At 56.1% G+C, this 14,047-nt stretch overlaps 1 protein-coding gene across 1 annotated transcript in view; it reads right to left on the reverse strand.

The window, feature by feature from the left end:
- Positions 1 to 9,998, reverse strand: part of LOC111139655 (myosin-6-like) — a 22,487-nt gene extending 12,489 nt beyond the window's left edge. The window contains exons 1-17 of the mRNA XM_022491983.1: positions 9,944 to 9,998; positions 9,403 to 9,621; positions 8,022 to 8,165; positions 7,634 to 7,790; positions 7,522 to 7,549; positions 7,121 to 7,232; positions 6,739 to 6,831; positions 5,959 to 6,022; positions 5,732 to 5,830; positions 5,159 to 5,262; positions 4,933 to 5,071; positions 3,231 to 3,499; positions 2,774 to 2,944; positions 1,267 to 1,576; positions 508 to 578; positions 144 to 231; positions 9 to 55 (exon numbers count right to left, since the gene is read on the reverse strand). Of these exons, the coding sequence (XP_022347691.1) occupies positions 9 to 55; positions 144 to 231; positions 508 to 578; positions 1,267 to 1,576; positions 2,774 to 2,944; positions 3,231 to 3,499; positions 4,933 to 5,071; positions 5,159 to 5,262; positions 5,732 to 5,830; positions 5,959 to 6,022; positions 6,739 to 6,831; positions 7,121 to 7,232; positions 7,522 to 7,549; positions 7,634 to 7,790; positions 8,022 to 8,165; positions 9,403 to 9,603 (2,097 nt within the window). The 5' untranslated portion in view covers positions 9,604 to 9,621; positions 9,944 to 9,998. The remainder of the gene's footprint in view (positions 1 to 8; positions 56 to 143; positions 232 to 507; positions 579 to 1,266; positions 1,577 to 2,773; positions 2,945 to 3,230; positions 3,500 to 4,932; positions 5,072 to 5,158; positions 5,263 to 5,731; positions 5,831 to 5,958; positions 6,023 to 6,738; positions 6,832 to 7,120; positions 7,233 to 7,521; positions 7,550 to 7,633; positions 7,791 to 8,021; positions 8,166 to 9,402; positions 9,622 to 9,943) is intronic.
- Positions 9,999 to 14,047: the final 4,049 nt, after the last annotated feature.

Genomic DNA, 14,047 nt, shown 5'->3' on the forward strand with positions numbered 1-14,047 from the left:
TCCAGCACACCGTTGCAGCGAAGCTGGTGCATGACCAGGGGGTTGTCCATCACCCCTGCAGCAGGAGAGAAGGAGAAGGTGTTGGCCTCAGGATAAGTGATGCCAAGTGACCTCCCCAGACTAGACCCTTGCACATGGCTCACCTGGAGCCTTCCGTTCATTGGGGATGATGCAGCGCACAAAGTGAGGGTGGGTGGTCCTCAGGTTGGTCATGAGCTTATTCAGATTCTCCTGGGGGTGGATGAGAGTGGGGAGTCAGGAGCCACAGGGACCATCTTTTTGGCCCCTGGGCCCCTGACAGCCTGTCTCCAGAATTCTCCAGGGGACCAAGAGTTGACACGTCATTTATGATGTGAATTCAGGATTCTATAGAATTTACATGCCTAAAATGACCACATAGCTCTAGCTTCTTTCCTCCCCAGACTCAGACAATCAGATTAGGGTAACACAGCCAAAGGATTGGACCTGTGCACCACGGGCCCCCTGGCATCTCTGAGCCCTTCTTACCCGGTGGAGGGCAGACACTGTCTGAAAGGATGAGCCCTTTTTCTTGCCTCCTTTGCCTTTTCCGCTGTCCCCTAATAATGAGAGAAGGGACGAGGAGTCAGAGTTTGAAAGCGGAGGAATGCTTGGGCAGGGTCAGGGCACTGCCTCTCGCTAGCCGTTTGACTTCACAAAGTGACTCTCCAGGTCTCAGTTTTTCCACGAGAACAGTGACTGCCTCTAAAAACTGGGACAGAGATTAGATACGCTTGCTTGCCACACCGTGGGTGCTGAAATAGTATGAGTGCTCTTCTCCCACCTTCTTCTTCGAACCCCACCCTTCATGCTTGCATCTTTCTGAGGTCAGCCTTCCTTCTTGTAGTTCTTCCTCCTCCTCCCAAGCCACACCCTTGCTCTTCCTTCTCTGAAGCGGATGCTCACCTGTGCTCCCAGGTGTTCAGTGATTCTCTCAAGGTTTACCGAGAACTCCCGCAGGCACAGCTCTACGCTGGACCTGGCACAGTCATGCATGCCCACCCTCGCTCACTTCCAGGTGTTCAGCCTTGAGGAGACTCGACATGTATACCAAGAACCATAATACAGAATGGAAAATGACCCTTTCACAGACCAGCTGCAGAATGACTGCTGCGAGATCTCCTGACCCCCATCCCATGACTCACGGGATCCCTTCTGCTGCTAGAATCCTGTGCTTTGAAGTCGAGGGCCCCTGGTCCCTGGCAACTCCGGAATTGCTCTGGCCCAGGGCAGGGGCTGCCCTCTTACCGACATCAGCAGAAGCGTAGGAGGAGAAGAGGGTGGCCATGAGCTTGAGAGAGGACTTCTGGTATAAGCCCACCACTGTCTCGTTGAGCGGGTCTTTGTTCTTCTCCAACCAGCCCAGGATGTTGTAGTCCACGGTGCCGGCATAGTGGACCAGGGAGAAGTGGGCTTCCTGCTTCCCCTTGACATTGCGTGGCTTCTGGAAATTGTTGGACTTGCCCAGGTGGTTGTCATACAGCTTGGCCTTGAAGGTCATGTCAGTGGCCTTGGGGAACATGCACTCCTCCTCCAGGATGGACATGATGCCCATGGGCTGAGAGGAGGGGGGAGTAGAGAGAGCATCACTGTGTGCACTCCCGGGTTTCCAGAGTCCCATACCTTGCCAGTGGAAAAGCCACAGCCCAGTAGATCTGACAGGCCACAGAGTATCTGTGCTAGCACCTCTTGTCCCAATAGAGGATGCTCATATTCCTGGAATTAACCTAAATCCAATTCTATTCAAATCTGGCCTATAACCCCTTTCTGCCTCAGTGGACCTAGTGAAGAGCCCTATGCTCCCAGCCATCCTGCCAGGTCCCCAAGGCCTTGCAACAAGCCCCTTCTTCTTGGAAGGCTCCTTGCCCCAGGGACAGGTGTATTTCCAAGGTGCCAGACTCTGCCTAGATGAAGGGTAACAGTTCTTCAAAGGATGGTTAGAGGGATCCATGTTCTGCAAAACATCCTGCTCTTGAGAGAGTATGATGGTTCTTGACTTTCCTTGGGGCAGGAATCCTAATGAGAATCTGATTAAACTAAAGATGTTTCCCTGGAAAAATGCATGTAAACACGTGTGTGTGTGTGTGTGTGTGTGTGTGTGCGTGTGCGTGCACGTGCATACACACACACACACACACACACACACACACACTTTTCCATATATTTTCAGGCTATTCTGAGACCTCTGGAAGAGCAGCACCTTGGATAACCACCCAGAGCTTCTGAGAAGCTCTGGTTTTCTGAAGGGCACTGGCTGGCTGGGTGAGGGAAGATGTTCTGGGCTCTGGTCTGTATCAGCAAAGGCACACGAGAACAAGCCAGCGCTGGGAACCTCACACTAGCTCCGTTCTTGTCTCCTCTGAATCTATGGACAAGAGGGGCTGAAGACCCTCAGCTATCAGGAAGAGGTTGGGAAGTCAAGTGTCAGATCCAAAGATTCTAGGGTCAGCCTGGGATCTTTCCATAGATGTTGCTTCTCATGGGCTGTCAGAGGGGCCGGTTCTCCCTCTCCTCACTACGTCCCCTTCTTAAGACTTTGGGAGGTGACCACCATACAGGAAAAGGTCTCAGGTCCTGGGGAGAGGAGAAAGGAGCTCATCCCATGTATGCCCATGACTTCATGGTGGGCAGGAACTGGGTCTGAGAGAGGCTGGGGATTCTGGGGACTTCAGTTTCTTGGCTGTAGAAGGGATAGCACTGCCACTCTGTCTGGAATGCCAGGGGACGGGGACACAGACAGCAGGGGAGGCAGCACCTTCTCAATGAGGTCGATGCAGGCCTGCAGATCCATGCCAAAGTCAATGAACTCCCACTCGATGCCCTCCTTCTTGTACTCCTCCTGCTCCAGCACGAACATGTGGTGGTTGAAGAATTGCTGCAGCTTCTCGTTGGTGAAGTTGATGCACAGTTGCTCAAAGCTGTTGAACTGTGGGTGGGGGGTGGGGGCTGAGCGGGTCAGGCCCACAGGAGTCTGAGCAACCCATGTGGTCCACCCTGGCCGGCGCCCAAGCCCAGCCAGGGGTGTGGCCGGGCCCCTGCCCTGTCAGGCGGGGGAGGGGTACTCCCTTGGAAGACAGGACGAGGCATCTGTCACCGCCGAGCCCTGCAGCCTTTCCCAAGACTGGCCATGATGGTCACAGGTGAGAACGAGGGAGTCACCCTCCCCCTCCCACCCCCCCGCCATGCATGTGTGCCTAGGCTCCCCCACTCACGTCGAAGATCTCGAAGCCGGCGATGTCCAGGACCCCTATGAAGTACTGGCGTGGCTGCTTGGTCTCCAGGGTGGCGTTGATTCTTGTCACCATCCAGTTGAACATCTTCTCGTACACGGCCTTGGCCAGGGCCCCAATGGAGTAGTACACCTGCTGGACGCTCTGCCCCTTGGTGACGTACTCGTTGCCCACTTTCACCCGAGGGTGGCACAGCCCCTTGAGCAGGTCGGCTGAGTTCAGCCCCATGAGGTAGGCGGACTTGTCGGCATCTGGAGGAGAAGGAAAGAAGTCAGCAAGCGCTTTCGGCAGACCCTATTTCCCTGCTCTGGGCAGGGCCCGAGACCTTCTGAAGCATTGGTCCAGCAGCCCTCACTAAAGAGTTGCATATCCAGGCCTGGAAGGGCACCAAGCTTGCCAGGGGGCACGTAGTCACCAACATGCAGAGTCCAGCTGGCGCCCAAGCCTCCTCCTCATCTGTCCAGAACCTCCCACCACCCAGCAGTTCCTGCCACCTCTGTCTATAATGTCTGCTTGGTGCCCCCGGTCAGGGCTGTCGAATTGCACTGCTGTGAGCACCTTCTCATGTCTCTAGGGCACAGACTCTGGCTGACGGAGATGGGCCCTGCTCCCTGCCTCCTTTGCTCCCATCCCCGGATCTGATCCAGGACCGGGCCTGTTCCACTCTGGATCCATGCAGTGACCAACTTGATATCAAGGTTCCTAACAGCAAGACCCTCCCCACCCCCACCCCAGCTCTCCACCTGTGCCATCCAACATACGATTTCTATTTAGAAGAAATGTATTTGATTCAATTTCAAGAGTTTTGTGATAGCTGATGACTTGCTCTCATGAAAGCCAGGCTTGGCATTTTGATCTGGAGAGATACAGAGAAGGGGTCCTTGAAGGTAGGCTAAGGGGAAGGTTCTTGGGCATTTGTCTGGCCCTGTTCACACCTTGACATCTCCTTCTCAAAGAATTCCTACAATGGCCCCAGAGTGAGCTAGGAAGGACTGTTGTTCCATTTCACTGAGGAGGAAACTGAGGCCCAGTGTGGTATGCAACATGTTAATAGCAAGCAATATCCTGACTCCTGGCCCTTACCTGCCAAACAGTACATGGCACGGGGCCTGAGAGGGGCCCATCCAAGGGCTGGGCAACCTCTGCATACACACTAATGGCCAGGATGTGCAGAGCTCAGAATCTGTGCTTTTCTGAGCTTGGCTGAGTCTTGAGCCTAGGAGGAGACATCCCAACTCACTTCTGGTCAGTGCAGCTGGGGTTGAAGAGTGGGCAGGATTGTGGGGGGCCTCCCTGCCTGCCCGTCTCTCATATATCCTTGTCCCTCCCTGGCTCTCACCCCATCCATCTACCCCACAGGCCTCAGGTCCCCAGGAACCAGCTAGTCTGGGGACAGTGGTTGAGCTCTGACTAGGCTCTAATGAGGAGAAAGCCTGGAGGTCGGGCTGGATGGTGGAGGGGCCGTGCCCCTGGGACGAGGTACTGCTCTCTGACCATGTGCTTCTCATACTTCTGGCTTCCTCCCACTTTCTCCATCATGGTCCTAAATACCTTAATAAACTAGGTTGTCAGCCTAGCTCTTCAAGAATTGTTGAATAGCACCACTTTGGGACCCAGCATGGGAGACCCTGCTCCCAGTGGAAGATCTCCTCCTGATAGGTGGACACCCAGCACCTGCCCCCACCTTCGGTGCCATCTGGCTCAGCCTGCTCTTCCCGCTGCTTCTGCTTGAACTTCATATTCCCGTAGTGCATGATGGCACCCGTTAGCTTGTAGACTCCAGCTTTCTCCTCGGAAGTAAAGCCCAACACGTCGAAGGCGCTCTAGGACAGAGCAGGAGAGGCAAAGAGGGAGGTTGGGTTGGGTGGTGCAGGAACCCTCGGGAGCTCTCATGTTGCCTCCTCACTCACATCTGTGGCCATGAGCTCCTCGGAGTCATCGATGGAGGCCACAGACACCTCTCCCTGAGACACGAAGGCGTAGTCGTAGGGGTTGTTGGTGACCAGCAGCATGTCTGTCCAGGCAAGGAGCAGGCCAGGGGACAAGGGGACAGGAGAGGGCAAGGGATGGGCAGAGAGGGGTTGGGAGAAGGGCACGGTGGGGTTGGGGCAGGGACAATGGAGGAGAGGACCAGGAGCAGGGAGAGAGGAGGACAGTCAGCAAGGACCATGCAGAGAATCCAAAAGACATGAAAAAGTAGGCAAGGGATTGGGGAGGGAAGGCAGTGGGAGAATGACACCTGGCAGCAGGGAAGGCACAAAGAGGAGAAGGGGAAAATCAACCAAGAAGAGGAGAGGATATATGACAAAGAAAGAGTGGGGAGAGAGGCAAGAGGAGACCCAGGCAGATCTGAGATGGGGAAGGAAGAGAAGACCTGAGCAGACTAAAGGAGGAGGGAGGGGAATGGGGACAGATGAGGAGGAGGAGGACACCCACCCTGCCTGGGGAAGGCAATGGGGGCATTGAGGTATAGACAGGCTCACCCAGCAGCTCTGGCTTCTTGTTGGACAGGATCTGGTAGAAGATGTGGTAGTTCCTCTCAGCCTTCAGCTGGAAGATCACCCGGGACTTCTCCAGGAGATCTGAAGTGAGGAGAAGGGAGGAGAGGAAAGAAGGTGGAGAGGGAATGTTGAGTTAGGGTGGCCTAGCTGGGAGAGAAGGCAGAGGCAGAGGACACAGAAGGGCATGCAAGGCTCCCTGCCATACTCACAGGTCTCTATGTCTGCAGAAGCCAACTTTCCAGTGGCTCCAAAGTGGATCCTGATGAATTTCCCCTGCAGGTGGATGGAACAAAGAGTCAGGGAACTGGCCAGAAGGGACAGAATGGAAATCTTGGGCCTCAACACAACCCAGAAAGCCCTGGGTAGTTCTAGGAATGTTAATGACCTCTTTGGTGTCCCAGATTAGTATCAGTAAAACAGGGAAAAGTATACCCATCTTCATATTACTAGGTATGTCTGAGCAGAAACAACAACACAGGAATGAACACAGATACAATGCCTCCTGTTTGTTCCTCTGGTATGATGTCATCAATCCTTTCAGTGACCTGCGAGGTAAATATTACTACCTCTGTGTTACAGATAGAGGACCTGGGACTTAGAGAGGTGCAGGGACTTGCTGGGCAGGTGGGAAGTTGGGGAATTGGCTCTAGCACCTGTGCTCCCTCCCCACTTCCAATGTGGAAGAGCGCTGGAAAAAGTAATTTGGAAAATCTAGAATGTGCCCCAGATCAGCTCCATTACTTGGCTATGGAATCACTCTGGTGACTCTGGGTCTCTTTTCTTGAGTTCTCCGATCTCAGGGAGCCAGGCTGGGTCAAGAGTGTTTAAGAGTGTGTGTGTGCACACACGCACGCTTGTTGATATCCCAAAGCCCAAATGCAGGATGATCACCTGGGTGTGGTGACTGTTGAAAAAAAGACACCCCCCCCCACCCCGCTTTTCTTGTCCAGGCCAAAAGAAGCCAGTTGGCAGCTGTCAAAGGCACTCACAAAGCGGGAGGAGTTGTCGTTCCGGACGGTCTTGGCGTTGCCAAAGGCCTCCAGGGCAGGGTTGGCCTGGATGATCTGGTCCTCCAGGGTGCCCTGTGAAGGCAGCAGAACCCCGAGGGTTTATCTTCTGTCCACCTCCAGCAGTGGGGAGGGCAGGGAGCTATACCAGTCCTGGGGGATGGGGGTGGGGCTGGATGGAGGCAGGTGGGTCTCTGGCTCCAAAGGGCCATATTCAGACATCAGAGTGTGTGTCTCCTGCCAGGAAGGTCTTGAGCACTGGGCTCAGTGGTGCTGTCCCCACTGTTCCCTAGGGCAAGGCTAGGGGTCATCTGGGTCACTCTGCCCCCAGGTCCCTCTGCTGAGCCTGTGGCTCACCCCGTACCTTGTTTGCACTGGCATTGTCCTTCTTGCCACGGTCACCTATGGCCGCGATGCTGGCAAAGTACTGGATGACACGTTTTGTGTTCACAGTCTTCCCTGCACCGGATTCTCCACTTGAGGCAAGAAGGACCCATCAGAATCCAAGATTTCTGCTGTGCTCCATTCGGAGTTCAGCCCACTGCACCCTCCTCCCTCAGAATCCCAGCCTTCTAAATTCCTCCACCAGGGCCCAGGGCCCTGCAGAATTTGCATATCATTGTAGATCACTCCGACACCCCTCTGAGATCCCAGCTCCCTGCACTCCTTGCAACCAAACCCTTAAACCTTTCCTCCCCTCTGCACCCCCAGGAATCAGCCTGGGTCCCCGCCAAGTCCCTATGTGGGTGGATGGCATTTGCTCACGTGATGAGGATGGACTGGTTCTCCCGATCTGGAAGAGAAAAGAGGAGAGGCAACATGGTCAGGTCCATGGGTACAGGCCTGGGGGAGCACGGGTCAGGGCTGTCAGACCCACCTGTCAGCATGTACTGATAGGCGTTGTCAGAGATGGAGAAGATGTGGGGCGGTGCCTCGCTCCTCTTCTTGCCCCGGTAGGCGGCCACCACCTCAGCGTTGTACACCGGCAGCCACTTGTAGGGATTGACGGTGACGCAGAAGAGGCCCGAGTAGGTCTGGAGCAGGAGAGGGAACAGGCATGAGCGGCTGGAGGGGGATGCCTGGGTCAGGTGGGAGACAGGCAGGGGAGTCCCTGGTCACCCAAACTGGCTCCTCTCTTCCTGCAGTAGGGAGGGGGCAGAGGTGAGCTGGGCCCCCTGGGAGAATCCTGACCCCTCGCCTTGAGAGAGTGGCGCTGGCCTACTTTGTCGTCCACCCAGGGCTGGCTTCCTGCCATGCACACTCACATAGATCATCCAGGCTGCATAGCGCTCCTTGAGGTTGAAGAGCACGGCGGGCTCGTGCAGGAAGGTCAGCATGGCCATGTCCTCAATCTTGTCAAACTTGGGCGGGTTCTGCTGCAACACCTGGTCCTCCTTCACAGTTACAGTCTGGGGAGGGTACACAGACAGGGATGACTGCACTCCCACCTTGACAGTCCTTGCTCGCCAGCCTCACGCACTTACCTCCTCCCAAAACACAGTCCACAACCTCGATCCCCCAACTCTCCTCTGACCAGCACCCAAGCCCTGCCCCATAGCTTCCCCCTAGTGCTTTCCCCAGACGACTTAGTGCTCACTGTGCCTCCATCCCAGGGTCTCCGTGTCTTGCCGGTGCCCCAGGGCTTGTGCCCATGAGCAGCCCCTTTCTGTCCCTGCTTCGTGCACCTAGCGGCAAACTTGGCAGGGCTGGCAGCTGTCCAATCTGGGCACACAACTTACCCTGACTCCTGGGGGCACTCCTTGTGGGCTTCAGTGGCTCAGGGCAAACCTTGCCCTGCTGGGAAACATCTCTACCACCAACCCACAGTCCCCATTGGTCACCATTAAGGTGGTTCATGTGGCACCAGTCACTTCGCCATGCCCTAACATCTTCAGACCCTGCAGATAGGTATTCTGGTATTGTTTCTGGACAGGGGAGGAAGCTGCAGCTAGAATAATTAAATGATTTACCAGCTTGGTAGACAACCAGCGGCAGAACCGGGACCAGAGTCAAAGCCCCCAGCAGGTTGTGACCTGTTATTGCACACCTCGTTGGGACCCAACATTCAGTCAGCAGGTCTGAAGACAAACGGTGTGAGCCGCTGCTAGTGACCAGTGACGACCCTTACGGCTTGTGAGAGGAAGCAGGTACTATGGACTTCTGAGCACTAGTCACTAACCCCGGGACTGAGCGTTCAGCTCAAGAACTCCTGCTTTTTGTGTTCATCTGGTTCTAAGAGTTTGCTCTTGGTTTGGGTGAGGTGAATTTGGGGGAGTTGTTCTGTGGAGGAAACTGAGGCACAGAGAGGTGGGGATATGCATACAAGAATGAACTTTACTTGACGCTGTGTCTGTGTCTTTTTTATCTCCAGGACCCCACTGAGGCAGACACCAGTGGAGGTACCCCCCACCTTCCGGTCCCAGCATCCTCTCTGGCAAAGAGCACGCACCCCTGTTCCACTGCTCGGGTCCATCTGAGAAACGTCAGAGTTCACTCCCAAGTGCTAGGTTCCTCTAGGGGTCATGTCTGGCACTCCTGCTGGCTTTAGCTCTTCTCCCAAGCCCTCAGCTCCCACAGCAAGTGGCCTCACCCCTGCAGCCCCCATCAAACCTTCTCTCCCTTTCCCTGGCACTATGCCCCACACACCTTGCCATTCTCTGTCTCAGCAGTGACCTTGCCTCCCTCCCGGGACAAGATCTTGGCCTTCACGAACTCCTCCTTGTCATCGGGCACGAAGCACTCAGTGCGGATGTCAAAGGGTCTAGTCTGGGCCTCCAGACGTTCCTTCTCTGACTTGCGGAGGTACTGGGCTGCCGCCCCAAAATCGGCCATCTGGGCATCGGTCATTTTGGTGCTTCCCTGCGCCTGAGACAGAAGGGCCAACTGAGACAGTGGCACCTCCTCCCAGTGCTCTGCACCCCCACTCCCGGCCACCCCTCCTCACCACCTGGCCCTCTATTCCGCCCTACCACTGAGGAGACCCTGGCCTGGGTCCCTTCCTCCCCGTGCTTTAAGTTCTCCTTCTTTTGCCCTCTGACCCGACGCAGAAGGAGACTATCTAAGGGTCTGCACGGGCTGGAATTGGCTGGCGTTCTGAGGAAGGGGAGGTTCCGAGCTGCCTAGAGGAGAGACAGGGGGCCCCGGTCCAGCAACCTGGCTCCCAAGAGAGGATTGGAGTGGTTCTCACCTGGTTATCTCTTCACGGAGAATCCTGAAGACTCTGGACTGTGGGTGGAACCACAGAGACCCAGGCAGGCAGAGGGAAGACCAGACGAGGAGAGAGAACAGTGGAGAAGGGTCATCAGGGAGAAGTGAGCCAGGAGGATCGACCCAAAGAGCCGGATGAGCAGGACCGACCGAAATGGGGATTTTGGGAGAGAGAAGAGGCAGAGAGCCAGTAAAGAAAGGATGCAGAGTTGGTGAGAGCACCAGGGGTGGACAGGGAATCAGAGTGGGAGATAGAGAGAGGTGAGAAGATTAGAACACACATGCACGCTGACAGGAGGGATGGGCCAGGGGGACAGACAAAGAAGTACCAGAGTGACAAGTATTGATAAAGACCAGGAGATAACATAAAACCAGACAAAGAGCAGAAAGCTATCCAAGGAGGGAGGAGGATGGAGGGCAGAGCATGGAGGATACAGAAAGTGGGGGACAGCACAGGCAGGGAAAGAAAGGTAGATCAGAGGAGAAAAGAGTTTTCTGGGTTTTCCTTGGGAACCTCCCCTCTGTCGGTAGGAACTTCCCGGGGTTGGAGCAAGGCAGTTCTAGCAGAAACCTTGGACCTCAGACCAACCTGCACCCCACTCTCGGAGCAGGCGGAGTCCCTCAAGGTGGGGGCTCCGGGGACTGGCCACAGAGTCCACCAAACTCCCTCTTACCTGGTTCAGAGGAGTGTCTGTCTGTCCTAGGGGAGCCATCTCCTTTATATCCTGCTGCTCCCAACCCCTGCCTAAATTTGGAGTCCTTCCGGAGGGACCCTCCCTCCCACCTCTCTTCCCTCCTGGCTCCTCCTCCCTTGATCCCTTGGCTTTGGAGGTGACAGGAGGACAGCAGGGCCTCTAGATTTGCCCATGAAAGGTCTGTCACCCTAGCCCCTCTGGCTCCAGGGCCTTTTTTTAGTCCTTGGGCACATTCCTTTCCTCCAAAGAACTGATGGGCAGATAGTAGGAAGACAGGACCTTCTCGCACAAACGCCCCTGCCTGCCAGGCCCTTACCTTGGTTATTTTTAACCTGGAGGGTGAGCTGAGCACACTGGGCTAGAGTCACCTTTTCCTGAAGGCCAGATGCTGTCCCCTGACCCCAGCCACGGGTTTCCCACCCTTCTACCCATTTCTACCCTGGCCTGTCCTCACACACCCCCAGGCTGGGAACATCTGCCCACCCTCTCTGACCTGAGGTCCCACTGTGCTAGGGGCTGGGAGCAGGAGCCGGGATGCCCAACAAGGGGAATCTACAGCCCAGCTCCATGACTCAGTTTCCCTTTGTTGAAAACAGATGTGTGTGCTGCCCTCTCCCTGCACAAATGCAGTGTACCTGGTTTCCTTCTGGTCCCCAGATCTCCAGGCAGGTATTCTCCTGTGGATTTGAGGCTGTGCTGCTTCAGGGACATATCTGGAGCCCCAGCCCCTCCCGTGATGCTTCTGCTGCAGTGGCCATCGTCTGTCCTCTCAAAGGAGAAGGAATTCTCCCACACCAACCACAAATTCACACTCAGACCCACGGTCCACTACCCGCCCCTATCGACTTGACAACCGCACGTCCGGCCGCATTCCTAGCCACACACATGCAGACTTTTCACACTTACACGCTCATGATCGCAGATTTTCCCACTTGCGGTTAGGCACACCGACACGCACATTTGCACATCCACATTCCCACGCGGAAGTTTAACCCTCCACTGCTCCTGGTGTGGGACGTGGGATTGGGAGTGGGTAGGGCAAAGCAGGAGGTGTTAATCCTCGCCTGAAGGAGGAGAGGTGGGGGTGGGGGGCTGCTCCCTTCCGCCTCTCCCTCTCCGGGCTGCCAGAGGGTGCAGGTGTTGCTCCGGCTGGCTGGGGCGCCTGGCAGGCCCAGGGATTTACACCAGCTGGGCCCCAAGCTCTGCATTCCATGGAGTGTGGGCGGGGCGTTCTGCAGTCCATCTCCCCCTCCTCAGGTAGAACTCCTGTGTCCTCTCCCAAACCTCCTGGGGCTCCTACTCACATGCCCTTTCTTGCCTGTGTCTCCGAGTGCCCCAGGCCCTCAAGGCTCCCCTCCCTGGCCTCCAGTGATGCCACCTCTCAGAGGCAGTAAGGTGTTTGGCCTTCAGCAGGCCGTGCCTGGTATGACTAAGTGGATGGACATTGTGTTCAGGAAACAAAGCCAGACTCCCCTGCTCCGGCTTTCCCCCACACCCTCACACGCAGGAATACTCTCTCAGCTCCCCCCTCCCACCCCATCCACTGTCACCTCTCAATATAGCTCTAGAGTGTGGAGGTGGGTAGGACAGACCAGGGTCAGTTTCTCTGGGTAGGAGAGGTTTCCATTAAATATGTGGCTTCTCCCCCAAGGTCCCCGACTCCCTAGGACCCCACCACCACCACTGCCCCATTACTGGACTCGGTAACATGCATCTGTTTCGATGGATGTGTACCCTATAGCCAGTGTCCTTGAGGGGGTGGGGACCTGTGTCAGCCCCACATCCACATCTCATGCAGGTACATACACCAAAATGTTAGTCCCCCAAGGGATGCAGACCACCTGTCCCCAGCTCCAGGTCACTTGAGGTCCCAGCGTGCAAGCTGGAGGGTTTGCCCTGTGCGTCAGTGCCCAGTTCTCATTGCCCTGGGGAGATGATAAGGGGCTAAGAACACCAGGTCAGATTGGGTCAGGTCCCGCCGACAAAGACCAGGCTCTGTCCTCAGGGAACCCTGTGTTCCAAGCGGGCTGGTCTCAGCAGAGGTGGAGCTGCAGCTGAGCAGCAGGTAGGCCGTTCCCACTGCCTCCAATGGAACAAGGAAGAGGGATGAGGTTAAGTTGATTCCAGGGCTCTGCCCCCCTGTCTGGTCCATTTCCCCTCCTCTTCCTTCCCATAGGTCCCCTCCTCACTGTGGGCTCTCACATCCATCCCTGCGCTCCATCCTCCCTCAGCGGCCTATCATTGTGCTGGAAGTTCTGGAGTGCAAGGGCACAGGATGGACACTCCTGCCACAGGTGAGGGGACACCAGGTTGCCATGCTGTGCCTGGCTCTCTGGATCTCTGTCTGTCTCTGGCTGACCTCCCTTTCCTTCTGCCCGGCTCTTTGCCTCAAAGCTGGGCTTGGCCTCTGAGTCTCCCTGGCACCTGATTTCTACCTGTCCTGGGGTCTGATGTGTGGACATTTCCATGAGTCTCTGCTTGCTCTCAGCCCGACCTCTGCTCGCCCTCTGCCGGTCTCATCTCTGCCTCTGTGTCCTGCTCCAGGGTCTCTGTCTGCCCCTCTCTAACGTCACTACTCCTGGCCTTATCGATTTTCCTCACATCTGAAGGTGACCCAGGATTTCTTCCCTTGCCAGGTGACATCCCCCACCCTAGCTCCTGCAGTATCTCTCTCCAAAGTTCACCCTGCCTTTCTGCTTCCCCACAGGTCAGCCCCTTCCTCCCACCGGCGGCCGGGCTCCACCATGTTTCCTGCCTCTCTCCTCTGTCAAAGCTTGCGTTTTCAGGGTTCCCCTGTGTCTCCCCATCCTCTGTTGATTTCCTCATTGCTCCCCAAGTCCTTCCTAGGAAGAGAAGTGGTCCTGGGGTGGGTGGATAGAGGGGCCCACGAGGACAAGTCTGGGAGCCCACGGATCTTTCCAAGGCCTCCTCACTGCTTGTATCTTTTCTCTTTATTGGTTCCCCAGGCCCCAGGGGCCCCCAGTTTCTTGAGCTCCACCTCCTTCCACTGCCACCCTCCTCAGTTATCCCCTCTTTCTCTGCTTCCCTTCTCCTCCTATTCTCTGATTCTTCCTGGGGTAGGCCCTCTTCCTGGCTACTCAGAGTGGGGGCTGAGGAGGAGCCTGTCTGGGGCGGCTATGTGGTTGGGCGCAGGAGATTCGGTCCAGGGCTGAGCCAGGCCTTCCGGGGTTCCCAGTGGGTGGCTGACAGCCCTATGCCTTGTGAGCTCCTGCCTGCTGTGGCCCACAGTGCCAGGCTTCCCTCAGCAGCCCAGGTGTGGCGGTGACTCTGGGGGACTGGGCTTGTTTAGTTGGGAGGAGGCTTGCTCCTTTCTCCACTTCCCAGCCCTCTGCCACTTCCCCCCTATTCCCCAAAGTCTTGCTTACGGG

Source organism: Enhydra lutris, unplaced genomic scaffold, assembly GCF_002288905.1.
Source record: "Enhydra lutris kenyoni isolate GAN:26980312 unplaced genomic scaffold, ASM228890v2 scaffoldscaffold4, whole genome shotgun sequence".
NCBI classification, from domain to species: Eukaryota; Metazoa; Chordata; class Mammalia; order Carnivora; family Mustelidae; genus Enhydra; species Enhydra lutris.